We start from the raw sequence: 25,952 nt of genomic DNA on the forward strand, positions 1-25,952 counted from the left end.
TTGCGGGGCACCACTGTAGTTGGAAAAGTAGGTGAAATTTACAATTGAGATCCTGAAGTTCTTGTGAGTTGCTGCATGAAGTTAACTGTCAGTTGCTTTAAAGACCATTGCCCTGATCGCCCTAGTAATGTTGCATAGTGGCTGATCTGCACTACATGTCAGCACTGAACTGAATATACTTTTATGTTTCCAATAACTGAACTGAAGGCAGCTACAGTATACAGAAAATAGTAATGAATATGTGTAGGTACCAATTGTGGTTCTTGTAGTTTTAAGATATGCCAGTTTGAAGAGGAGCTAATACTTAAGAAAATGACAAATGTGTGGTGTAGCAGCTTGTCCTATCTAATAATTATCAAACGCTGGGTAATTCTGGTATCCTAGTTTATCTTTATTCATTCTGCTTTGTACAAAAGATGGTTCCATATCAAAAAGCCCTGGTATGAGATGAAAAAAGAGTTACAATTTTTGTAAACTGGCCCAACTTTCAGTGATATTTCTTTGTCAGAAAATATAGTTACTGGTATATATTTTCAGAAAATGTCAGAAGATATATATACAGTGGTACCTCGGGTTACATACGCTTCAGGTTACATACGCTTCAGGTTACAGACTCCACTAACCCAGAAATAGTACCTCAGGTTAAGAACTTTGCTTCAGGATGAGAACAGAAATCGTGCTCCGGCGGAGCAGCAGCAGCGGGAAGCCCCATTAGCTAAAGTGGTGCTTCAAGTTAAGAACAGTTTCTGGTTAAGAACGGACCTCCGGAACGAATTAAGTACTTAACCTGAGGTACCACTGGAGAGAGAGAGAGAGAGTGTGTGTTCAATGGGTTTTTAAAACTGCCTTATTTTTACAATGAAAGGTGGTCTCTAAATTATTTTAAGTAAATATACATGCCAAGATTCCAAATTATTCTTGAAGCAGCTCCCTTAAACAGAAAACAAATCAAGATATAATTGAACAGACGTGAGTTAGTCAGGCCTATGTTCTCACTTAGATTAATTAAACCCAGTTATAGCAGTAGCAATAAAGATGTCTTATCAAAGCATCTGATTCTGAAGTACATTGTTGGTTGTTTTCTGTTTTAAACAGAAGAATCATTATTGTTAAACCATATCTCATTTAATTTAATATAACCAAGGAGTCAGAAGCAGTGGTCCCTCTCATTTAATCAACTGTTGCATAGTAGATAACTCATGGTGTTAGGCAGGAGAGGGGCAATTCTCCTATAGACTTTTAAGTTATTGAGGATTCCAAAGAGCACACAGGCGTAGTATCCCATAAGTGCAACTGCACAGTGCAATTACAGCTCAGTGCAGCACTGCTTTACATAGCTTGGGAAGCCTTCTGAATAGAATAAAATATAAATAGTAATACCTTTTGAATATGATCCTCTAGTTTAGAATTAGTTTATTCCATTATAGTTTTATTATGTTCTAGTTAAATTGATTCAATGCTTGTCATGAATCTTGGGGTCATTAAAGAACAATTTTTTTAAAAAAGCAACACCTCTGACTTGACGACCTTTGCCTTTGAAAAGTGGATGGTGGAAAGAATTTTTAAAAGTTTCATTCATGACTTGTAGAGCACTTTGGGACACTTTTCAGCTGTGATGCTTACAGAAGGTCCAGTGCTATGCTTTTTCCATGGAAATTTTCCATTCTGAAAAACATTGCTCATAAACATTTAATTCATATTGCGTAGTCTTGTGTTGCGTGAATGAACCCTGGGATCTTGAGAAAACTCTGCTCCTTTTTCAGGCACAGCCTTAAATAGGAGATCAAAAGCTATTGCTATGCATTTATTATGTTAACAGCTTTACTGTATTAACATTAAAAAAATAAAAACAATGAAAGTGAACTGAGGGAGGAAGAGCTACATTGACCACGTCAACTCGCAGGGCTGGGGCCGATGGAGCTCGTTCCTCCACGTGCCAGCCACTGGAAGGAGTCGCTCCATAACCAGCCTGCCAAGGGAAGAACAAGCTGCATTGGCTCGTTCCACCCTTGGTTTGAGGGCCAGAGTGTGATGGTGCCTTCACCCAGAGGTATATCGTGTAGGAAGGCGCCATTGTACTCTGGCCCTTAAACCAGTACTAGGTGATGTATTGATACATCACCCAAACCTAATCAGATGGCATTGGTATAATACTGCAAGGTTGCTCTTTTACCTCCACATCTTAAGTTGGAGGTTCTGAAATGCAGAAAAGTCAGGGCTGGCGCACCCATGAGGCAGGGTGCCAGTTTCCCTCACCAAAATTTCACCAGAACCTGCTGTTATCACCTTTGCTTTATGCCACTGTACAACCTAGGCAAGGGATGCTTTGTGGGGGCATTATAGGGGCACTTCCTGTTTTGCCTCAAGCAGCGAAATGGGATGCGCCACTCCAGAGAACAATCATTAGGTGGTCCACAAAGACACTAAGCAATTTTCAAGAGGTCTATGGGATAAAAAGTTTGGGAACCATTGTCTGAAATGAAACTCCCTTCCTTGAAGTCTCCAGAGGCAGTGATTGAATCTGTGAACAAATTTAATTTTGTGAGGTACACTGATCTACACCTGGGGATAGCTTTGTTTCTTTATATGCTCATAACTGCTATGCTTTAAAAAAAATGGTTTAAGTTCTATAGGATGAATGAATGAACCTATGAATGAGAAGAAAATTCAGTAAGCAGTCTTGGATCTCATTCTCCCTTGTCCTTGGCAAGCAGAGCAATTCTGAAAGAAGGCGATTATGCCCAGGGTCCATAAAAAGTCAGTAAATTGCAAAGTATACTGTGATGGCAGCAATAGCTTAGTGAATCGGAGGATTTGACCTGTGTTCCCATCTCAAGCTGCATTTATAGCAGATATAAACATGGCTACATGTTCTTAAAGGTTTCCTGTGTTTTCCATCCAAAAGGGAGCAGTCTGTGTGAAATGTTTTTCCAGCTTGTCTGGAAACTGGAATATAGCTGTGAATCACTTACGGAAAATGCTATGCATTTTTATTTTTTTATTTTTTTGTTATCTGGAAACATTGTGACTTTCCATAGTTTTATAATGTAGTACATGTGGTTTAATAAGAAAGGACTGCAGGAAGTTACTGGCCACTTCTTCAAATTAGTTCATAATCTCCCACCTAAGCACTCTTGGTTGCAACTTCCCATGCTTAATTCTTTCCTCAAATGGGAAACTTTAACGTAAAGAAAAACACTTGCAGATTTTTTTTTAGCCTAGGAAAATAACGTGCAAACTATTTTTAAGAAGGTAAGGGGGAGACTTCTGAAGATGTTTTATAAGCATCTAAAGCTATCTTAATAGTCCATTAACTGCTCTCAAACAAGCTCTTTTAAAAAAATAATAATTAAATATGCAGCTTAAAAAAAAAAATGCATCTTCACCCTCCCTCCGGCCCCAGACTTGCCACTAAAGCAGAAAAATACTCACCAAGTTATCACCAGGGAGGGTGTGTGTGTATGCATATTTTATGGGTTTAGTGTTAGCTTTGGCAAACCTTAAAAAATGTTTTAAGGTCACATTTGAAAAATACATTTTTCGAATACATCGAAAAACACATGGCTTCCCCCAAAGAATCCGGCAAACTGTAGTTAAGGGTGCTAGGAATTATAGTACTTTGAGATGTAAACTGCAGATCTCAGGATTCTTTGGGGTAATCCATGTGCTTTTATGATATTATGCGGGTGACTTAAGATGAAAACTGTAGTTGTACTCCTCCTTGAGTAACCTACCTACAGTTTTAAGTAGGCAAAAGTTAGGTCCAGTCAAAGACGACTATGGGGTTGCGGCACTCATCTTCCTTTCAGGCTCAGGGAGCCGGCATTTGTCCACAGACAGCTTTCCAGGTCATGTGGCCTGCATGACTGAACCGCTTCTGGTGCAACGGAACACCATGATGGAAACCAGAGTGCACGGAAACACCCTATTTATCTACTTGCACTGGCGTTCTTTTGAACTGCTAGGTCGGCAGGAGCTGGGACAGAGCAACAGGAGCTCACCCCATTGTGGGGATTCGAACCGCCAACTTTCTCATTGGCAAGCCCAAGAGGCTCGGTGGTTTAGACCACAGCGCCACCCATGTCCCTTTACATTTAAGTACCAATGTTTCATTTGTTCATTGGTTACGTTTGAAAAAGCACATCTAAGGGTTATGTAGAACAGGTATCTTCAACCTTTTCAGACCCAGGTTTTTTTACCCAAACATGCATATGGAGGACCAATTTCTTAATCTTTTAAGTTTTACCTCATATTTGCATGATATTTGTGCTTCTGTTATGACCCACCTTGGATCAGGCTGTGAACCACTAGTTGGTCCCAACCCACACGTTGAAGACCAGTGGTGTAGGAGATACTATATCTGTACGTTCATGGAGCTTTTCAAAAGAAAGCATACTGAGTAAATGTTGTACAAGGCCCCTTGTATCCTGACTCTATTCTGGAAATGAAAGACTTCCGAACTCCTTGTACTGCATTCATATTAAAACCTTCCACTGGTATCTAGTGTCTATTCAACAGTAATTCCATGGATCCTGGTGGTCCTGAGCCCCAGTAAAGGAATTTCACCTGGTCTGTTGGTTGTGATAAGATGCACACCACATTGAAGAGGAACAGCTGTCTCTCTCTCTCTCTCTCTCTCTCTCTCTCTCTCTCACACACACACACACACACAGAGTAGAACCTCTACTTACAACCACCTCCACTTGCAGACGTTCCAAGTTGCGACCACGACAAACCTGGAAGTAACCGGCAGGTTTGCTGCTGATCATGCACGCGCAGGAGTGGCAATCACCGTTCACACACAACGGTGCCTCTCCCAGCGACCCATTTCACCATAAGGACGGGCCTCCAGAACGGATTGTGGTCATCCACTGTGTGTACACACATACACACACTTTCCCGTTTTCATACCTCTTCTCCAAGGAATTGATATATAAAAACAAAATGCAGTTTAACTGGGAAGGTGAAGCGGAGCTTGTTTAGTAGATAAAAGTGAGATGTGACAGCCTGGCTTACAGATGAAAGGAATGGATAAAGCTGTGTGTGTTGAATGCTTCTGCTCTGTTAGGTACCGTACTTTAAGAAGATAAGAATAGCCCCGCATGATCAGGTCAAAAGTCAACCAGATACTTTCATTGTTTTGGAAACATTAAGTTTTGCATTCTTTTTAAAATTGAAAGTCTGTAATTACTCATTTGCACATGAGTAATATGCTTTGTGGGACACGGGTGGTGATGTGGGTTAAACCACAGAGCCTAGGACTTGCCGATCAGAAGGTTGACGGTTCGAATCCCCGCGACAGGGTGAGCTCCCGTTGCTCAGTCCCAGCTCCTGCCAACCTAACAGTTCGAAAGCACATCAAAGTGCAAAGATAAATAGGTACCGCTCCCGCGGGAAGGTAAATGGCATTTCCGTGCACTGCTCTGGTTCACTAGAAGTGGCTTAGTCATGCTGGCCACATGACCCGGAAGCTGTACGCCGGCTCCCTCGGCCAATAAAGCGAGATGAGCACCGCAACTCCAAAGCCGGCCACAACTGGACCTAATAGTCAGGGGTCCCTTTACCCTTTACCTTTAATATGCTCTGTGGTGAAAAGAGAAGATCTGGAAACTTAACGGTAACTTGACTGTCATTACTGTGACTTCATTAGATTAGTATGTACTTAAGATATACTGATAATTGTCTTTCAAAAATCGGCATAAATCTACTGATAAGGTGTGAGACATCCTTTTCTGACAAAGCCATGTATGATAGCAATTGTTAGAAGTCCTAGAACATCTGGCAGGAAAGCAGTCATGTGGGTTTGTTTGCTTTTGTTCAAAAGGACTTACTGTACTTGGTCCTTTCGGCATGACTTTCCTCTCTGGGAATTTGTTTGTGGTTCCACAGGGCTATGTGTTGATCTCGAATGCTGTTTAATGTCTATATAAAGCTTTTGGGTCTCAGTGGACTATATGTTTAACAAAGAAGTAACTATCTCTGTCCTGAACCAGTGTTTGGATGAGGTCAAGTGGCTGAGGGGAAGTATGTTTAAATTTAATCCAGACAAGAAGGAGTGATGCTGATAGGCAGTGCTTGTGATTTGAAGCAGGGTGGATTGCTGTAAATTAAGACTGTTTTAAATCGTTTTGTTTCTATCTACCCTGAATTTGAGCAGATTAGGCGGTCTGTGATTAATGCAGTTTCTGTAACCTTATAATGGGTAATAGCAGTCCTAGATCTGGATCTACTTTTTAAAGAAGCAGACCAGATTTGTTGTTACGGGTCCCGATTTCCATTGTTGACTCATTTCGGAGGCTTTTACTTTATTGGATATGTCAAACTGTCATACGCTGATCTGTGCTACTGTAGTTTTTTAGTCTGATTACTTCATATCTGACAACCTTTGAAGATGACAGAAGCTTCAGGCAGTACAGAACACCAGTGCCTAACTTAAAACAGGTGTTGGAAGGCACAGCTGTATGAAACCTGCTCTGTTTTAACTACCATGGTAATAGACTGTATTGTCTGTGCAATCTGTATGCAAAGTTCAAACAGTAAAAGGCTGGATGAGAGCTTTTACAATGACTGCTTCAGAACAGTAGAGCCCCTCCTATGAGTAGAAATTAGTTGTTTTAATCCAGGGGTAGGCAACCTAAGGTTAAACCCATGGGTTTAACCAGCCCACGAGCCGCCCCCAAACCGACCAAGCTGCCCGCTCGGAGAGTCCCTGCACACTGTGCTAAACTGGTGCAGCGCAGTGCAGGGACTCACTGCCGCGGTGCCGGAAATCGCGTCTGTGCATGCTCAGATGCCAAAAATCATGTCTGTGCAGATGCTGGAAATTGTGTCTGGGGAGATGGAAGACGCTGGAAATCGTGGCCGTGTGCACGCGATCCGGCCCACGGAGGGATCTCCGCTGGAGTGAACTGGCCCAGGCGAGGTAAACCTTGCCGACCCCTGTTTTAATCTCTCTCTTCCCCCTCCTCCCAGTCATTGAGCCAGTATCTTCTATTGCCCATACCTAGTTTGGAGATTAGTTACTTTTTTAGCCGAGATTTCCAAGGGTTGGCTTGTATTTCAAGGCAAACCACTGTTAATCACGTTCCCCACAATTTTCCCTAGAATTGATATTTCAACAATACATAGTAAAACATCAGACTGGTTTCCCCCTGGTTGTATGAGTGGGGAGAATACCTCATGCTCCTCTTTTTTAATACATCAATCAATTAATCTAGAAGTTTTATAATATGTCTTTTGAATATCTTGGAGAAAGCTTACTTTGTCACTCTTGCAAGCGATTTTCAGTTAAAATTTTACAGGCCTGTTATCTGGATGGCTTTTTAAAAAATGTTTTGTTGTTAAACTACTGGCTGTGAAAGAGTTAAATGTTTTTCTTTTTAAATGGTATTCAAAGTTCAGCCCTTACATCTGGAGGTCTGCCTCTCCTCCATGAGTTCACCAACCTACAGCCTACACACTTTCATTTTTTTGTGTCCAGCCTACTCCACTGATAATACCACCATAGAACTCCTCCTGCTTTCCTTTTTCCCTTTAGCCACCAACAAATGGCCTATGCCTTTCCCACCCCCTTCAAGCCCTCCTCTTAGGTCCTTTCTTCACCATTGTGCTAAATGGTGGGGATCCTTGGAGTGCCATTGCCAAAAGAAGGGAGCAAAGGGGGTGTAGTACAATGGGGTGGTGCAAATTGACCTGTGCACCACCTCCTCTCATTGGGTGTTTATATCCGAGCCATGAGGTGTATCTGGCTGTGCTTCCTGGCAGAGATGAAGAAAGGAGAAGGATAAACAGAAGCTCCTGTTCTCAGTGCACATGCAGTGTGTGTGCCCTTACATCTCCCATTCCCTTTATTAGTGTACACAGAGGTGGTGTGATTCAGGTTTAAGAATACTAGGGTTCATTGTAACTTAATCAGAGAATGTTTCCCAATACAGGACTGTGTTCCAGAATATGTGAACAAAGTGTCAATAAGCATATGCATCATTTTTTCTTTCTGCCACTGAATCCTCCCAACACTCCTGTTCAGAGGATAGAATAATGTAGCCTTCACACAGGGCTGAGCCCAGAACCTTTCCTTTAGAAGTTAAACACACACACACACATTTTGCTAACATACCATGCAATCAGAAATGCATTCATCTTCATATAAATCCTCCCTCTCCCATTTTCAGCAGACATTTACCATAGTGCCTTTCCCCCCATAGGCTCCTGACACTTCTTCTTCCCCAGCAAGTTATCCATTCTCTCCCCTGATCCAGTCAGACCGCTTCTTTCCTTTCCAGCTACAGCTGCAGAGTTGTCCGCCACCTATTGAGAAGGCAGGAGCTGTTATGTATGCACTTGGATCGCCACCCTTGTTGTGTCTGCCCAGTGACTGAAGGAGGAAGGCTAGCAGTGGTGATTCTTTATCTTTGAGCCAAGGAGGACGATAACTGAGGTGGCCTCCTTTTAGAAATGATGCTGCCACACATCTTACTCTGCCTTGACCCAGTTAACTAGCCAGAGCATTAATCTCCACAACACACACAATTTGCATGTTTTGGAGAATGCAAAACCCTGGAGAGGGTTTCAGATCTGAAAGAAATGCCTTTGCTTCACTTAGGAAAATTGCATGCCCTCTAACCACTAGGTTGTAGTACTGACCTCTACTTCCAATGAAGCATACCTCATAAAATTAATCTTCTTTAAGGGCTGCCACATTACTTCTATATTTTCAAAAAGGAAATGGTCTTTCATTTGTCCCAGTAGCTCTTGATGCAACCTGAAGTCTGTTTTGCACCCAGCGCAATCTAATGTACAGTAATACCTCATTTTGCGTCTGCTTCATATTGCGTCTTTTCGCGTTATGTCCTGCGGCAACCCGGAAGTACCAGAACGTGTTACTTCCAGGTTTCGCCAGATGCGTAGAAGCGCTAAATAGCACCGCATGCGTGCGCAGACGTGGCACTTCTGGATGCAAATGCTTCAGGTTGCGGATGTGCCTCCGGGACGGATTACGTCCGCAACTCGAGGTTCCACTACATGACACATACAGCGCTCCATCTTAAAACTGTTACAAATTTCAGTCTTTAGCTTCTCCATAGCCTCTTGCTTTGTCTGCCCCTTCTCCCCTACTCTCTGTTTTTCAGTTTTTAAAAAACCCAGTCTTGAGTTCTGGGGAATTTACAATCTTACTCAATATTTGGGTGCTTTAGTTGGGATCTCTGTCCCTAGCTTGAACTGTTTTGTGTTCTCTTCAAATACTGCTTTTTCTCTCTGCAGTGGAGCAGGAAACTGTAGAAAAGAAGCCATTGAAATAATTTCCCACTAATTGCAATACCAGCTTCTGGTTTCTTAATGTCGTCAGTGACACATTGTTTCACCAAGAAACAAATGTTACTCCTTGCATACTGTTTCATCATTCTTTCATATAAAACTACTTGCTGCTACAAATTCTATTGCTACTAAATTAACTTTTCATAGGTATTCTTCCTGAAAATGCGAAACAAACATGAACAAAGTATAATTTTTTTTTTTAAATATCCTTACTAAATAAACTTAGTAAGTAGCAGAATAATTTTATTGATTAAAATTTGTTGCTTTTCTCTTCCACATAAAAAGCACGTAGTAGTGATGACCTATTAGAAAGAAATTCACAAGGGTATTAAATTATATTTTTACTGGGGCCAAATGATGTTCACAATTCAGTGAGTGAGATTTCAAGGTACCAAAAACTCTTGCTCAGGGTGAATATTGAAGGAAACAATAAAGGGAAAGATTTTTTGAGAACATGTTGTCTTTAAGTCATGTCCACTGTTTGTTTCAGTCTTTAAATGGTAATAGGAAGCCTATGTAGACTCTGTACGGTTACCTCTTATTGGTAGCAGTGAGAAATTCCCATTTTAATATGACTTCTTGTTCTTCTGTCAGTACACTTGATCAAGTGCATTTTGATTGCAATCATCATTTAATAAAAGTAAAAGCTGAAGTTACTTGAGGAAGAACAGGAATAAAAAATGTTTTGTGAAAAGCATGGATTAGCATGTGATGAGAGGTGTCAAGTGACAGCTTTGAGGCTGGATTACTTTTAGGATAAAGGCTTGAATTTTCCTTCCTGTACCATACCTTCATGTTAGTACCTTACCATTTTGCAATACTTCAAGCTTGCATAAGTTGGAAAGTTTATCCTGGGGAGGAGGGTGGGGAAGGAATTTCAAAAGGCACTCTTTTTTTTTTATCTATTCAGGTTTCTGCTTTGTACTCATGAACTGTGATGTGTAGGCTTGCCTATCTAAAGTGGATCTATTTGCCTCCAGAGTCAACAAGAAACCTGTTTTTCAAAAGGCACGTGGATTTATTGCCATTTGGAGTGGATGTTTTAAGAATTGCCCAGGAGCCTCATGTCTGTATTCCCACCTCTGCTGCTCCTGGGCACATGTGATCAAGATCAGAAAGGTTTGGGTAATCTTAATTCTCCCATAGTGCCCTAGCAGGTTATGGTTTCCCAAGCTGATAGACATGAGAATTGTTTCCCCTTTCAGGCCACAGTTCACTGTAGATACTCTGCAATAAGACCCAGTTCATATATTTGACTTAGTGTAAGAATATTGGATACAGTGGTTAACTTGGTAGTCGAACAAATTGGCTCCCAAACGTCGCAAACCCGGAAGTGAGTGTTCCGGTTTGCGAAAGTTTTCTGGAAGCCGAATGTCCGACGCGGCTTCTGTGGCTTCCGATTGAGTGCCAGAAGCTCCTGCAGCCAATCAGAAGCCGTGCCTTCGTTTTCGAACCATTCCGGGAGTTGAATGGCCTCCCGGAATGGATTAAATTTGAGAACCAAGGTACCACTGTACTTGGCTCAGAGGCAGTTTTAGGGTAGTGTGACCAGTGCAGTCACACTGGGCTCTGGGTTGTAAGACGCGTCAAAACAATGCTGTAGAATGGAGTGCAAGAAGTTGTTGGGGGGCGGGGGTAGCATTGCACAGGATGCCACTGAAATTGTTAGTGGCCCAGTATCCTATTTTCAATTCAGAGTAGGATACAGATAACTCACATTTTACACACAGTTATCTTGTGCACATTCAGCTTTACATACATACATACATACATACATACAGAAAGAGAACGAAAGAAAGAGAGAGAGAGAGAGAGAGAGAGAGAGAGAGAGAGAGAGAGAGAGAGAGAAAGAAAGAAAGAAAGAAAGAAAGAAAGAAAGAAAGAAAGAAAGAAAGAAAGAAAGAGGGAACATTCACACTGGCAATCCCACCCACCACTGACCCCACTGTGTTTTTGACTATACATAAATTTGGGCTTTATGTGCTATTCCTGGAACATAACCCCTGTGTAAGCTGAGAGTCACCTGCATATGAAAAAATTAGTAAACAGTGCTTTAAAAAAATCACACTTTTCCTTTGAGGGTTGTTTTTGGAAAGGAGAAGTGGAAGAACGTAACAGACTTAAAAGGGAAATGGATTCTTCCAGTATTTGAAACATTTTGTTTGACACAGGAACACTTCAAAAGAGGCTTTCTTCAGCCTTCATTAAAGAATTCAGTTAACTCTGGAAAGTACAAGCCTGAAGTCCTATACTCACTTGGGAGTAAGTCCCATTTAGTCCAGAGGGACCTGGTTCTGGGTAAACATCGGGAGGATTGAGTTTCACTGTGACTAAGATTTAGTATGCTTTCCAAAACTTTGCAATGTTTTCTGCCAGCTAATTGCTGTTTATTGCACTAAACCTTGGTCCTCAAACAGTAACTTTTTCCATCTTAAAGTGGGTTGCCCCATTCAAGTGAAGAGCATGTTGTCTGAGTGCTAAATGGAATTACTACCAATGGAAAATATGCTGCAAGAGGAGTTGATAAAGCAGCTGCCTATGCAAACCTCAGCTGTTTTTTCCATTCTCCAGAGCAAAGTTAATTAGCATAGGGAAACTGACTAATGTGCTTACGTCACCTCTTTCCAGTTGAAGCTTATATTTTGTCCCTGACTGCCTGAAAGCATGCGGCAGGACTTTGTTCAGGAATTTGCTGTCGCATACAGGATGCTCTGAAACGTTTTTTCCCCCTTCTTTTTTTTTTCTTTTTTTGGTTGAGGGGCTGGACTTGGTCCTTTTTATAAACTCTCACTCTACGGTACAAAACTGCTTCTTCAAAAAAGGACTTTTTGGTGATCTTGTACTGAGCTCTTAGCATTCTTTAAGAGAGCAGAAGATGCATTTTAGGAACTTTGATTACATTTTTGGCTCCTTAATTGCTTGCGTTCCTGACAACAAGGTTTTCAATCAACCAGAAGTTAGGGTAAGGCTTTGTAGATTTTTGTTTCTGGTGAGGAATATAGTTACTGAAAAAATGTAGGTGTGTTCAAATGACTGACTAGGTTAGGTCTTGATATGGCAATGTCAAAATAATCCCAAACTGCAGAAGCTGGTGTCCATTTGTGTTTCTGTATGCTTTATAAATTCTTGCAATAATGCCTTAAGATTATGCTAGGTTGTAGCTCAGTGGCAGAGTACATGCTTGGCATTCAAAAGCTCCCAGGCTCAATCACCAGCATCTCAAGGTAAAGACAGGAGAGACCTCTTTCTGAACCAGTGGAGAGCTGTTGCCGGCCAGTGTTGAAAATACTGGGCTAGATGGACTAATGAACTGATTTAGGCAGCTTCCTATTTCCTGTGGGGTAATTTGTATGATCCTTTAAGTACTTTTGTGTTAACTGTCTACAAATCCTCAATACTTCTAACTGTAAGTGTGAACTTTTAAATATTCTTCTAGTTTAAATAATTTAGCTTTACTGTTTACAATTTCATCCAGCTTTTCATTTGTGAAAGTAAGGTGGAGGGGAAGTAGCAGGGGGTGGGAACTGGGTTTGGAACTTTGAACAGGGCTCACTGTAACTTGTTCAGTGCCTGGCTTTTTTTTTTTTTCCTTTTGCTTTTTGCAAGACTATACCAAAACTTCAAAATGCTAATAACAAAAGCCTAGTTGTAAGTAGAATGAAAACACATTCTCTGTACTCTTTAAGAGAAGTAGCTCAGTTTTGGGCTGACAACTTTCTGTACAAAGTTGTATAGTATTCCCATGTGTTACATACTTGTTTGAAAGTTTAAAGAAATAATGTTTCGTTATCTCGTTCATGCAAAACCTGTTATAGACTTGTGATTTAACTGAACCCAGCAAGTTCAGTATTCTGTGATTCCCTTACAAGTTATAATAGGCAAAAGAAACTGTAGTCAGTTCCTGTTAATGGATTGTGAAACAGGAAATTATAACATACATAAATGCTCAGCTAATGTGATTAAGAACTATTGTCTCCTCCTCAAACTCCACTCCTAGTTTCCTTATTCTCAATATTAAATGGCAGACACCTCTGTGAATGATGCATAAATAAATTTGAGTTGATTAGTTGCCCGAAAGTTTCAGTAACACATGCGCTAAGCATGCATCACTATAGTATGGAGCTGTCAGCTGGTGGCGGATTTGCCACACCTGAAGTTCCACAGATTATTTGTTATTTGGGGTCAGAAACAATTGTCTTTTTTCAGACTTTCTGTGTTTTTTGTTTTTTCTTTAAATGCAAACTAGATAACCACCACATAGAAATAGTCTCCACTATTTCTTCATCCAGCCACAGCCTCCCACCCCCACCCCCACACTGGTTCTGTATGTTTCTTAAATTTTGAAGCACTCTGGATTGGAAACGTGCATCTATGCGTTCACGCTTGCTAAATAGGGTCACACATTGTTTTTTAGCAGCTGCATGGTAGTTTCAGCTAGTGTAGATTTTCCTTGCATCATGGTGAAAACGTAGGCTGACACATTCACTTCATGTACATTGTTAAAGATACAGAACCAGTCAGGAAAAAGACTATATTCAAAGGCATGATTCCTATTAATACATATTAATTGATACTGATTCTCATCAATCTAGCAAAGGGTTTGTGTTTTGTTGGGTTTATTGCATGGTACAGTGATGACTTGTTGCTTAAAGCCATTAGGGCTTACCTCTTGAATTCTACCTTTTGGTTATCAGGCTGATTGCACATATCCTTGAGTGAAATAGCTGGAATGGAAACATTTTAACCCACATAACTGAATTGCAGTTTGAGTATCAAGTTCCCTGCAAATAGAGGTGTGGCACTGGCAGAAGAGAAAAAGCTATATAATACACTATCCCCCAGAGCCCAAAAGTTGCAAAAAACCCCAAAAGTTCCCTTGTTTATTTGTTTAGGTCCAGGGACACACATTCCCCACAGGGAGGGGAGGGAGTACTTGGTTGTTGTTTTGCAAGCAAGTCTGTAGGCCACTGAAATAATTTTAAATGGTTTATGCAATACAAGATAGCTTTTTAACAAAATATTCCATTTGTCTTTCAGGCAAGATTTGAAGCACTCTTTAGAACATATGACAAAGATGTCACATTTCAGTATTTTAAAAGTTTTAAAAGAGTACGGATAAACTTCAGCGACCCTTTGTCAGCAGCTGACGTTAAAATTCAGTTACACAAGAAAGAATTTCTCGGAAAGGAATTGAAATTGTATTTTGCTCAGGTAAGACAGAGAAACCTACTTGGTAAACATTTAATTTCATTGTTGCCAGTTTCATTTCACATCCTTCCTCCAGTGAACTCTTGAGTAAAGCATTCTCGCCCCACAACAACCCTGTGCAGTAGGGTGGGTTGAATGAAAGTGATCCACCTATTGAGCTTCAGAGCCAAGCAGGGCTGTGGCCCTAGGTTTCAGTTATGCAAACTCAAAAATTACAATATGTTACAGAATCTTTTCATAAACCACCTGTCTTTCATAGAACTACTTTGCAGTGATTTGAGCAGCTGAATTGTGACGCCTGCTATTTTTGATGTGTTCTTAAAGTACCGCTTCCGAGAAAGGATGACATCACACATTCCAGTACCATTTTCATTTTCACTAAGGCCCTAATGATACGGATTTGCTTAGGCAGTTTTCTGGTTACCACTTTACAGCTAAACTGTTAGGAGATCTGGCATTTGCTCTACTTCTTTAATGGTATTGAAGTGTTCTGTTATAAGACACAGTCCTTAAGGATTGCTTCTTTTGATCATGTCACTAACAGACACTGTGGAACCTCAGGAGAGGAGATATGAGGAATAACTATATTTTATGTATGATTTCCCAAATCATTTGTATTGAAAGAGGACAAGCTTTTTATTTTCTATCTTGTGTTATTTGAAAGTGCAACCAGATAAGCTTTCTCAGAGATTTCTAAAGAAAATCATGGAAGCTGAAGTGGGATTAATCTGAATGTCCATTTCAGACACATTTTATTATTATGTATATTAAAATAAACCTCAACAAAAAAGAGTAAGATCATTGAGCAGATTAGTTAGTTATGGAATCTGGGCGGCATACAACAAATTTGTAACGACAATTTCTATACAAAATAAAATATAAAAGCATTAGAAAGTGCATGAACACAATAAGATATCAGTAAGAGAAAAGTTGTGAATTGTGAAGGACACATACAATCTAGAAATTGTGACTTTTTCTTTTTAAAATACATGTAAGCTGTAACTAGAAGAAGATTCCCAGGTATTTGCAAGTATCTAGAAGAAAGAGACTTAGAAAGAAGGGAATCTGATCTATACATGTGTATACTCACCATAATAGTGCATCTGTCTTGTGATAGTCTGTTAAGTTCAAAATGCTTCATTAGAAGCAGCCTTTATTCTGCTCTTGAATTCTTCTTCTAGTTAAGACAGCCTTGTAAATGAGCTCACAAATGTTTCTGATCTCCCATTTGTTTTACTAGCCTACACTCCCACGCTGGCTACAAGGGAAGATTTTTAAGGTTCCCTGCAGCCAGTATGGAAATGCAGCAGGCTGAGGGACAGAGTGATCCATCCTCCCAGGAATCATAAGATTATATCTTAAAGACCAAATTTCAGTATCATTTTATTTTTTATCTTTTGGGTTGTTTAAAATGTTCTATCATTATCTCTATATACCAGGTGGGTGCAGAAAGTTCTTGGTTTCATTAACCTAATATTGTCAGCCCAGTGGATTGGATCCACACTTAGTCATGCTTAGAGCAGACCATTGAAATCAGAGGGACAGATTATTTTAAGCATAACTGACTCTGGATCCAATCCACTGTTCTGTCTAATACCATTACATACCTCTGCCATGAGCACGACATATTTGTATTCCATGCATGTGCATTTAAAAAATCAAAGTAAAAAATAAAAATCTGTTTCATCTCTCCAGACTTTGCATATTGGAAGTTCACGCTTAGCACCACCAGATCCAGAAAAACAATTTCTGATTTCACCTCCATCTTCTCCCCCTGTTGGTTGGACTCAGTCTGATGATGCTACACCTGCCATTAACTATGATCTTTTATATGCGATCTCCAAACTAGGACCAGGTAAGAGGCATATATGCCTAAAGTGTAATGGCTCAAGTTAATTTTCCTTTTATTGTTGATTTACTGTAATGGGTGTGGCCGCATAAGAATTGAACTTATTCACTCTAACACCTGTGATCTGAATTGAGAGTTGTTAGGAGACCTCTATTGTCTTCACAGAATTAGTTTTCAGAAACATTTCACAATTCCTCTTCACAGAGAGCTCTGGGAATTGTAGCTCTGTCAGGGGAAAAGCTGTATTCTGACAACTCACAGCACCCTTAACAAACTACAGCTCTCAAGATCCTTTGGCAGAAGGCATGACTTCTGTATAGTGTGAATGTGGCCTTCACACCTTCAGCAGCCCGCTTAGTTTCTGCAGTAGGTACAAACATAACACATGGAATGAATGCTTCATCCCTCTTCCACCAGCCCCCACACTCACTTGCATAGAATTGCTTCTTGCCTATGGTTGCCAGGCAAGTGTTTTAATGCAAGGCTGATCTTGCAGAGAGGCTTAGTAAGAACAATTGCACAGCCTTTAGTATGGTCATATTAAGGTACAATTAATGGACAAGTGTGGCCTGCAACAAAATGTTGCAGTGCAGATTGCCCCCTTGCAGGCTTCCAGCCAGCCATTCCCTCTCCCCACATTTTCCATTTCCCTTAACCATGAAACATGCAGTATTTTATTACTATTCTGCGTGTCTCAGTCCTTATTGGATTATGTGGTGTTTTTTGAACCTTCAGGATTTCTCTCTCTCTCAAGGTCTTTGTAATTTTGCAAATGTCAGGGTTCCCCTGAGTCAGGCCACACACTTTCTGTGTGAGTGCTGCCATTTTGACCACATAGAGATTGTCACTCATCTCTGAACATTGCAGATAGAGGGGATGATACTGGGGGAACCTAAACCAGCTGAAGTTTATAAATTTGCTGATAGTATATACGTTGATTCTGCATTACATTTGCTTGTTAAACATAACTTTCACTTGCTGAAGAAGCAAAATTTGAAAAGGAGAATAAAACACCCCATAGCTCCCCAGGATTTGAGAAACTAATGCTGATTTGTGAGTTCATAACTGGAAGTTGAGGGGTAGCAATCAGGATTAAAAAGGGGTAATCCATGATTATGTTATCCCACTGTTTAAAAACAAACAATGAGCTGCTCCATGCAACTGCTCTGAAGATCTGGGAAGAGGAGCAGGGAAAGGAGCTCTAATGCCTCCCTTTCCTCACCACAACACAGAGCTATTAATTCTACTGGGGGGAATGTACAAGTATTTTATATCTACAGTTGTCTTACCACTGTTGCTATTTTTAAAAACATTTTAGGGGACCAGTATGAACTTCATGCTGCAACAGAAACTACTCCCAGTGTTGTTGTCCACGTGTGTGACACGAACGAAGAACGTGAGGCAGAAGCAGAGAGAAAAGACGCCAAGAAAGCAAAACCCAAACCAAAAATTATTCAAACCAGAAGGCCAGACTATACTCCTTCTTACCAAAGTTGAACTACGTAGAGCTTTGAAATGTTCCAAACTTGCATGCTCAAGGGAGGCATTGAGGAAATGACGTCATAAATCTGATGACATTAGAGGTGGAAGCAGCAATTCTAACATACAGATGTTTTAAGAAAGGGAATGTCTTCATTTGTTTGTTTTAATGCTGCACGTTGGCTGACAAGACCAATCCCAAAATGAACTTCTGGATGGTTGTCCTGGAGAATGATTAAATAGTGGCATTGGGGCAAAAAGCATGTACTGTTGTGCTTTAGGGCTATTTTCAGATACTCCAGACTTCTGTTACAAAGCAGCTGAGGATGCCTTCCCTATTTATGTATGTCCCTGATAAAGTCCTCCAATTCATAAGTTAGCATGGTTGCCATTCTAAAATACACTCACTGATAAATACACTCCATTGGAATCAGTAGGGCATACAAATAAGTATGTTAGAGATTGCAGCTTGTATATGACTTATGGTGGTAAAGAGATGATTTTAATGCAAAAGGGTGATGTCCAACATTAGTCATAACCCAAGTTGACCCATTGAAATCAGTGGACTTGATGTGTCTACTCTGAGTATGACTAACATTGAATATTAACCACAGTAAGATATATTTAATCATTTTTCCTATTAGATTTTGTGCATGCCTGTAAAACTTGAGAAGTTTAACTTCCTCTGCATTTTCCAGTTTTACATTATCCCAAATACTGATTTCTCAGTTTTCCTTCTGAATTATGTTTGTATTGGCATTCATTTTTCAGTGGGGACAGATTTTTAGTGAAGTTATGTGCAATATCCCCTTTTAATGTTAACTGCCAATGCATGGTTTATCTAGAAAACCTATAAAACACTTGTACACATTTTAAGTGGGTTGACAATTTTAAATTATTCTAAATGACATTATTTAATATTGATTTAAAATACCTTGACTTCTATACCGATCAGAAGTACAAGGAACCCGCAGATAAAGCTGATACTCTGTTGTTACAGTTCACAACTGAGAGAGAATATAAGCTTGCCCTAGCCACAAACTTGTAAATTTATAACTGTTGATGTTTAAATGTTGTTAATGGTGCTTGAGCACATCTAGTGTGAAAACAAATGTGAAATGTGGCATTTGCGAAGGTTGGAGTGCCTTTTTCTCATGAATTCCTGGGAGGATTGTTGCACTAGCTGTAAGATTATTTAATTTTTTAATTGGCAGTAGATAGTTATATCAAATATTTTCTGCTAAAGCATCATCAAGTAAGATGTGTTATATTTCCCATTGTTTGATGCAGAGCCACAATGCTTTTTTCTTCTCTTTTTAGTGCTTTGTGTCTGAGCAGCAATTTATTAGCTACTGCTAAAAGTCTAGCGGTAAATGGTGTTCAAGCTTTTTTGTACCATATTTACAAGCAAAATTTACTGCACAGCGACATCCCACGTCAAGTATTTCTAGGAGTTTTCTTTTAGAATGGATTATTGAAATGAATTTTAAAAGGCTTTTAAAAATAAACATTTCACAATTTGTGATGTCTAAGCAAAGGTGTTTTCTCTGTTTGTTTTTTTCCTAATATGAGGGATTTCATGCTGCTTGTACATTTCTAGAAACTATAAGAAGCTGGATATTTCCATACAGATGTCAGTGGGAGCTCTGTTTTAAGAGAACCTGTTCTGTCAGAGAAATTTTAATGAGAGGTTTTTCACTATGAGGTGTACCATCCTTCTCGGAACAGATGTAGCCAGGATAGTATAAATAGCTCGATTAAGTCAGCAGTACAGAGTGTACTGTATTTGTAATATTCCAGCTTTGCCCAAGATGTGTGTTTTTAAAAACTATGAAGTCCATTCAATACAAGTACAAATGAAACAACAGTATGTATTTGTTTTCTTTCAAAGGGCAACCAAAAAGCTCCAGGGTGTCATGTTGCAGATCTTGATTGTATTACTGCCTTTTTCTTATACTGTATAAACTGCTCCTATATTTGTAAATGTTTTAAATACCCACTCTACAGACCAGTTAAGCTGGATGACTATTTAAGGTTATTTAAACTTACAAGTAAATGCTGTTGAGGTCATTAGGGCTTAATTTTCTTTAAGTTGCAATCCTGCAAATAGGGCTCCTTCAGTGCCATTGATATCAAAGATTTAAGCTGTCTAACTATATAGGAAGAGCTGCAGTCCTTAGTCCCAATGAACCCAAATGGGACTAAATCAGGTATGTCAGCTAGAGTGCTTTATGGAGTTTACCTACACCAGGCATGGCCAAACTTGGCCCTCCAGATGTTTTGGGACTACAATTCCCATCATCCCTGACCACTGGTCCTGTTAGTTAGGGATGGTGGGCGTTGTAGTCCCAAAACAGCTGGAGGGCCAAGTTTGACTATGCCTGATCCTACACTGATGTACAACTACCTACTTGTCATTTATTAAATACAGAATGTAAACAAGACAAACACAGTATGCTATTTGCTTATAAAACCAGTCCACCTTATGACATGCAGCCCTTGGAAAATACTTCACTGTGGCAAGATGTGATATTGTACATTGCAACAAGAGAGGAGGAATGGCAGGAGGAGAGAATGCTCTTGTGCTCAAGTCCTGCTTCTGGGTATCCCACAGGCATCTGGCTGGCCACTGTGGAAACAGGATGCTAGACTAGAGGGGCCACTTGCCGGATCCAACAGGCTCTTCTTAAGTGTTAGCCAATGCTCCACTCATCCTGTCTCATGTCAGTTCATTCAGCTGGCGTACAGGGCTTGCTATTGAAAAAAGGCAAGGCTATGTGGTTTGCTGTAGCCTTACTCACTTTAGATAGCCCAGGAATGGACCAGAGCAACAGCTGAGCTACTGTAGTGCATTCGTTATCTAAATATCTGTGGCCCTCCAGCTGTTGTTGGATGATAGCTCCCATCATTCCTCATCATTGGCCAAGCTGGCTGATGGGAAGACCACCTCCCCATGCCTGACTTGTTACTAGCTTGCTTGCACTTGGCAAAACTTTCTGGTGGTCCTTCCTCTTGTTGTACATGGATACAGCTTTTGATTGGAATTTAGTAATCAAATAATTCTTCTGAACCTAGCAGTGCTCCTTTGATTCCCACCTAATTTGCTTTAATGATAATGAGAAAACACATAGAGGTGTGGTTTCTAGTGTTATGTCTAAGATGCCGCATGAAGCAAATGGACATTCAGAGGCTTGGTGAACTTAAGTAGGCTGAAATAATACACAAGTTTAGTTGGTGTGTAAAGGAGCAGTATTGAACAGAAGTGCTCCTGGGTCATGGAGAGTGGGGACTAGGAGGTTCCAGGAATTGCCCATGCTTGCATCTTAATTTAATTACTACCGTACTTACTTATTGCTACGAACACACCTTTTTAGCACAAGTTTATTATTTGCAGAACTTTTTAATGACAGCTTTTTTTAAAAAAGTGCACAATTTTGTCCATATTTAAATAGACATATTTTTATATCAAATGTAATAAATTCAAAAGGAATGATGGTATGAATTGGTTGCAGCTCGTAGAAATAGGGCACATGTTCAGAGTCATGTAAAATTTAAAATATCTGCACCCCAATTTTCTAGTTTACAAGTAAAATATTTGAAATATTAGCAGCGAAGTCCTTGCGTTTGAGTGGAACATTCCAGCCCTTGACTTTTCATTTCAGATCCTTTCCTTGCTTGTTTCATTTGCATTGATAAAAAGGTTATGAAGGGAGTTCATGATTCTTACAAAATAAATACTCATAGTATATATTATCTTTCCAGATTTTTTGGTTTGTTTGTGTTTAAGCAGTAGAGCAGGAAATTCAGCAGTCACAGAAATAACCATATAAAATGCCACGTATGCATAGAAATCCAACCTAGCCTATTTATTTTTATTGCTCCTGTGGGTGAAATGGGGTCTGCTTGAGATAGCCAATGTTATATGTTTTGTTCAATTGTTATGGGCAAATGTGCATAGAAACTTTCATACTTTATAATATAAATTATACAAAAAGGCATGTGTTTGTGTTGTGTTTATTATTAAATCTCCTGAAGCAGAAACCGGAAAGAAAAAAACTAGATGCTTAACTTATAAAATTCTTCTATTCAAAATGACCAGTCTGAAAACTTGTTAGTAGAGATACTTCCCTTGTCCTGCAGGTGGAGCTAGATATCCAGGAATATAACACTGATTTTATTTTATTTTTATGATGATGATAAGCTAGAGGCTCTGTCCGCCAAGAATATTTAATAAGAACCTGATCAAGAGCAACTTGTTTTGTCAATACCCTTTAAAAACATTACCTCTATAGCCACAAAAAAGCTGAAAAACACTGCAAATATTCAAGTTGTCCCAGCATATTGCATAATAAGTTATTCAGAAAGCAGGGGTGTAACGCGGGTTGTTGGCACTCGTGGTGGGGCCAGTGTTGAACTGGACAATGGTCAGTCCCTTCACTGGCCAGTGTCTAATCAAGGGAGTCTCTTCTTGCAAACTAGCCCAAACCTGGGAGCAGAGATAAGGCAGAGAAATGTGAAGCCAGGAGCGCCACTGTGTCATCTCACTCTCCTGTCCTTGTGGGAAGGCATTCTGGGCAATGCATATGGCTCTGGCAGTGCTTTCCCACCATCCCCTCTCTCCTTCCCTCCTCAGTGAGCGGCACAGCTGCTGCTAGACTCATAATCTGGGTAACCGGGTTAGTGTCTCCGCTCCTCCACATGCAGCTGCTGGGTGACCTTGGGCCAGTCACACTTCTTTGAAGTCTCTCAGCCCCACTCACCTCACAGAGTCTTTGTTGTGGGGGAGGAAGGGAAAAGGAGATTGTTAGCTGCTTTGAGACTCCTTAGGGTAGTGATAAAGTGGGATATCAAATCCAAACTCCTCTTCCTCCTCCTCCTTTTCTTCTTCTCCCTCCCTCTTGGGTATCCCAGAGGCAGGCTCGGACTGCCTCCCTGCAGCTCTAGCCTTGATGAGGGAGCCTGTCATGCGGGAGCCTGGTCACACCCCCTCAGAAATTTGCACCCAGGGCCACAGCGCCCCTAGCCCTCCTTTGCTACGCCACTGCTATTGACCCATTTAGCCCAGTCTTATTTTTACACTGACTGGCACTAGCTCTCCGGGGTTTCAGACATTCCCAGACCTACAAGGAAATGCCAGGAAATCTGGAACTTTCTGCATGCAAAGCAGATGCTCTGTCACTGAGCTATGTAGGGCCCTTCCCCTGGTTGAAATATCGCCTCAGCTATGAACTTTACCAGGTTACCAAGGGGCAAGTACCTTTCATTCAGATTCAGCCTGCCCTTCATCCTTCCATCTTCGATATAGAACTAATAAAGAATTGCAGTAATTGCTGAGAATGTATGTTGAGAGTTGCCAATGTGGTGCCCCTGGGAACATGGTTGGCACAGCAGCTTTTTGTTTCCCAACTGAAATTAGGCTTAGAAAAGCAATCTGTTATATCCAATAGACCAGGTTGCCACTGCATGCCTGGCTAGTCTGGTGTCCATGACAGGTTTTCTGGTTTGCAAATGTGCCAACAGGACCCCAAAAGGTTGTTGACTACTTCTACGAAGCAAAAAGCAGTTGTGTGGGAATCAGGGGTGCCAAACTGAATAAAATATGGGGGGCGGGTAAGATCCACCCTGCATAATTGATCACATTATATGGTGCATTCACGCCATTTGAATGGCAATGCCCATCAACTGGGGGGTCTTGGCCCCCTCAAATATTTTATTGGGGGTGGGTTGAAGCCCCCTTGGCTCCTAGGAGTTGGCTCCTATGCTGGGAATAGGAGGGAAACTGGCTGTGCTCACCAAGTTTTAGTGGCCCTGTTCCAAAACTTCAGCCCACAAGAAATTTACCCAGTGAAGCTTGTTCTGCCACTTCTCACCAGAGTTTTACCTGCTTACTTTCTGTGCATGTCACATAGCTGTTAAAAGCACAAAAACAGCACCAGTTGGGGGGGGGTGTTAGTAACCCCATGGGGGGAGAAGTCAGTCAGTAGGTCAATTCATGAGGTTTTTGGGAGAAGAATGAGAGACAATGCACCTTTCTATGTTGAGTCATGGAGCTCTCTCACCTCCTACTAGTCAGGGCCTTGCTAAACTTTCACAATACATGACCTGGGCAAATCAGTTGGTAAACTCCATGACTCTGAAATGGCACAATTAGGCCATTTTAGACTCTGGGCTTAATGGACACATGGAACCTCCCCTCTTTTGTTGATCCTGCAACCAGGGCTTTTTTTTAGCAGGAACTCGCCAGAGGTGGACGCCATTGCCATTATAAGAGAACAAGGGAGGTGTTTATGGTGAGTTCCAGGACCTCTTTTTCTAGAAAAATAGCACTGCGTACAACTACAGTTACTTCAAAATGTGCCCACTTTTGTACATTTGGAGCCCCTTCACATTCTGCTAAACGAAGCCCTGGATTTCTCCTCCAGTGTCCTGTTGTGATAACACCATGGGTGAATTCACTATATGTGAAGATTCTTGAGAGGCATCATGAAAGGAGAGAGGGGATAAGGGCCTTCGGGTCAGGATAAATAAAGCTGCAAGCTAACCAAATTCCCCAAACATAAAATTTTAGTCAAAACTGACAGAAATCAAACCGCATAAGTACAAAGTGGGAAACATACTGGTTAAAAGGATTGTCAAAGCCCATGAACTGTCTGCACTCCAGCAAAATAAATTATTGTGGATTATGCTTTTCCAGAGCCCCCCAATATTTTGTTCAAGTTGGCGCTTATGTCTTAATGGTCTGTTGTCTCTCGGTCTGTTTGTTGTCTTCAGTGTCACAAAAGTCTGTGATGTGTGAGGTGTGGCTGGAAATAGGCTGTACACAAAACACGAGGATAAAAAGTTCCAAAACAAGAATTCACTAGTATGGTGCTAGATAAGACTGATATATTTTATTCAGAGGCAGAAGTTGCTCACATTTACTGCCATTTGTCCTATTTTCCTTTAATAGTTTTTATGATGATCATTTCTTCCGAATTAAACAAGGTATTTTACAGCCTAACACAATGCCAGTCTAGAGTTAAACAAACCCAGTCAAAAATTCAGATAAAAACACTCTTGCCAACAGATCTTCAGATCTCAGCCACAATTAGCTGAGACCTCATTACTCTTCAAAGCCCATCCAAACAAACATAATTCGGCCTGCCTCCACAATCATGCCAAAGGAGCAATGCACCCATGCTTGTTTGTCTAGACATGCAATTATCATAACAGCCAAATTCATCACCAATTTACTGAAATGCTGATGTGGTTACTTTGCAGCATTGCACCTCTAAGCAATAATGACTTTATCTTGTTCTAAGCACATCTGTTTAAATAAGAAAAGAAAGGTATAAACAACTTGTTTCATTTCATATGTGGAAACATCCATACAAACTCTTTTCTTTTCCCTTCCAAGGCTGAAGGAGAGTGGTGACTGGGCTCCCATGCCACTTGAGGCAAGGCAGGATGGGAACTAAAGGTGCTTCCAGATGACATGTTTATGGAGCTTTCATCCCGATTTCTTTGCAGGGAAATTAGATGATGTTGACCATTGATTGAGCATTCATTCAGATTTGTTCGTGGGGAGATTAGATGACATTGCATCAAAGTGTCAGCCCATGCTTTCCAGCACATTTTCTCATCACTTTCTTCATTGCAAAAAAAGTCTGATCGTTGGGGGGAGCTGGCTGCTTGTGCAAGACCTCACAATCAACAATAAATGCACAACCTGAATTCCCTGGCATGTGATTGAATCCCCCCCTAAAATAGGAACAGTCTGAAAGCACCCGAAGTCCCTTCTCCTCTGCCTCTTACTCCTAGAGAGTTCTTAGCTCAAATGCTTCTGTATTCAAATACAGTTGAGCCCAAAATTCACCACCACCACCCCCGCCTTGCAGTTTTATACAAAGTGTCCACTGGTATAACTGAGCCCTCAAACCCAGCCCTTCAGAGGTTCATCAACCACCATCAGCACCTTCTGTTATTAACTGGTACATAACAATCCTGCATTTCTCTAACAATGTGTTGCATATGGAAACATTGATGTAACTTTTAATTATAGCCTGCCACTACTAATACAGTTGCAGTATGTAGGTCAGTAAATCTCCCCTCATAATTCTTT

The 25,952-nt window shown here is 40.6% G+C and overlaps 2 protein-coding genes across 4 annotated transcripts in view; one reads left to right on the forward strand and one right to left on the reverse strand.

Moving 5' to 3' along the window:
* The window catches only part of RCAN1 (regulator of calcineurin 1), a 34,830-nt gene extending 12,981 nt beyond the window's left edge, over positions 1-21,849 (forward strand). For 2 of the 3 annotated variants that reach the window (XM_081908799.1, XM_081908801.1), the window contains exons 2-4: positions 14,353-14,526; positions 16,219-16,378; positions 17,691-21,849. In XM_081908799.1, the coding sequence (XP_081764925.1) occupies positions 14,353-14,526; positions 16,219-16,378; positions 17,691-17,869 (513 nt within the window). In that variant the 3' untranslated portion in view covers positions 17,870-21,849. Of the gene's footprint in view, positions 1-11,965; positions 12,278-14,352; positions 14,527-16,218; positions 16,379-17,690 lie in introns of those variants that run through there. The other variant, XM_081908800.1, reaches the window with a different exon arrangement.
* CLIC6 (chloride intracellular channel 6) overlaps positions 1-25,952 on the reverse strand; it is a 131,972-nt gene that overhangs the window by 43,382 nt on the left and 62,638 nt on the right. The gene's annotated exons all lie outside the window — the stretch shown is intronic.

The sequence above is a fragment of the Podarcis melisellensis genome (genome assembly GCF_964234715.1).
Source record: "Podarcis melisellensis genome assembly, chromosome: 4".
NCBI classification, from domain to species: Eukaryota; Metazoa; Chordata; class Lepidosauria; order Squamata; family Lacertidae; genus Podarcis; species Podarcis melisellensis.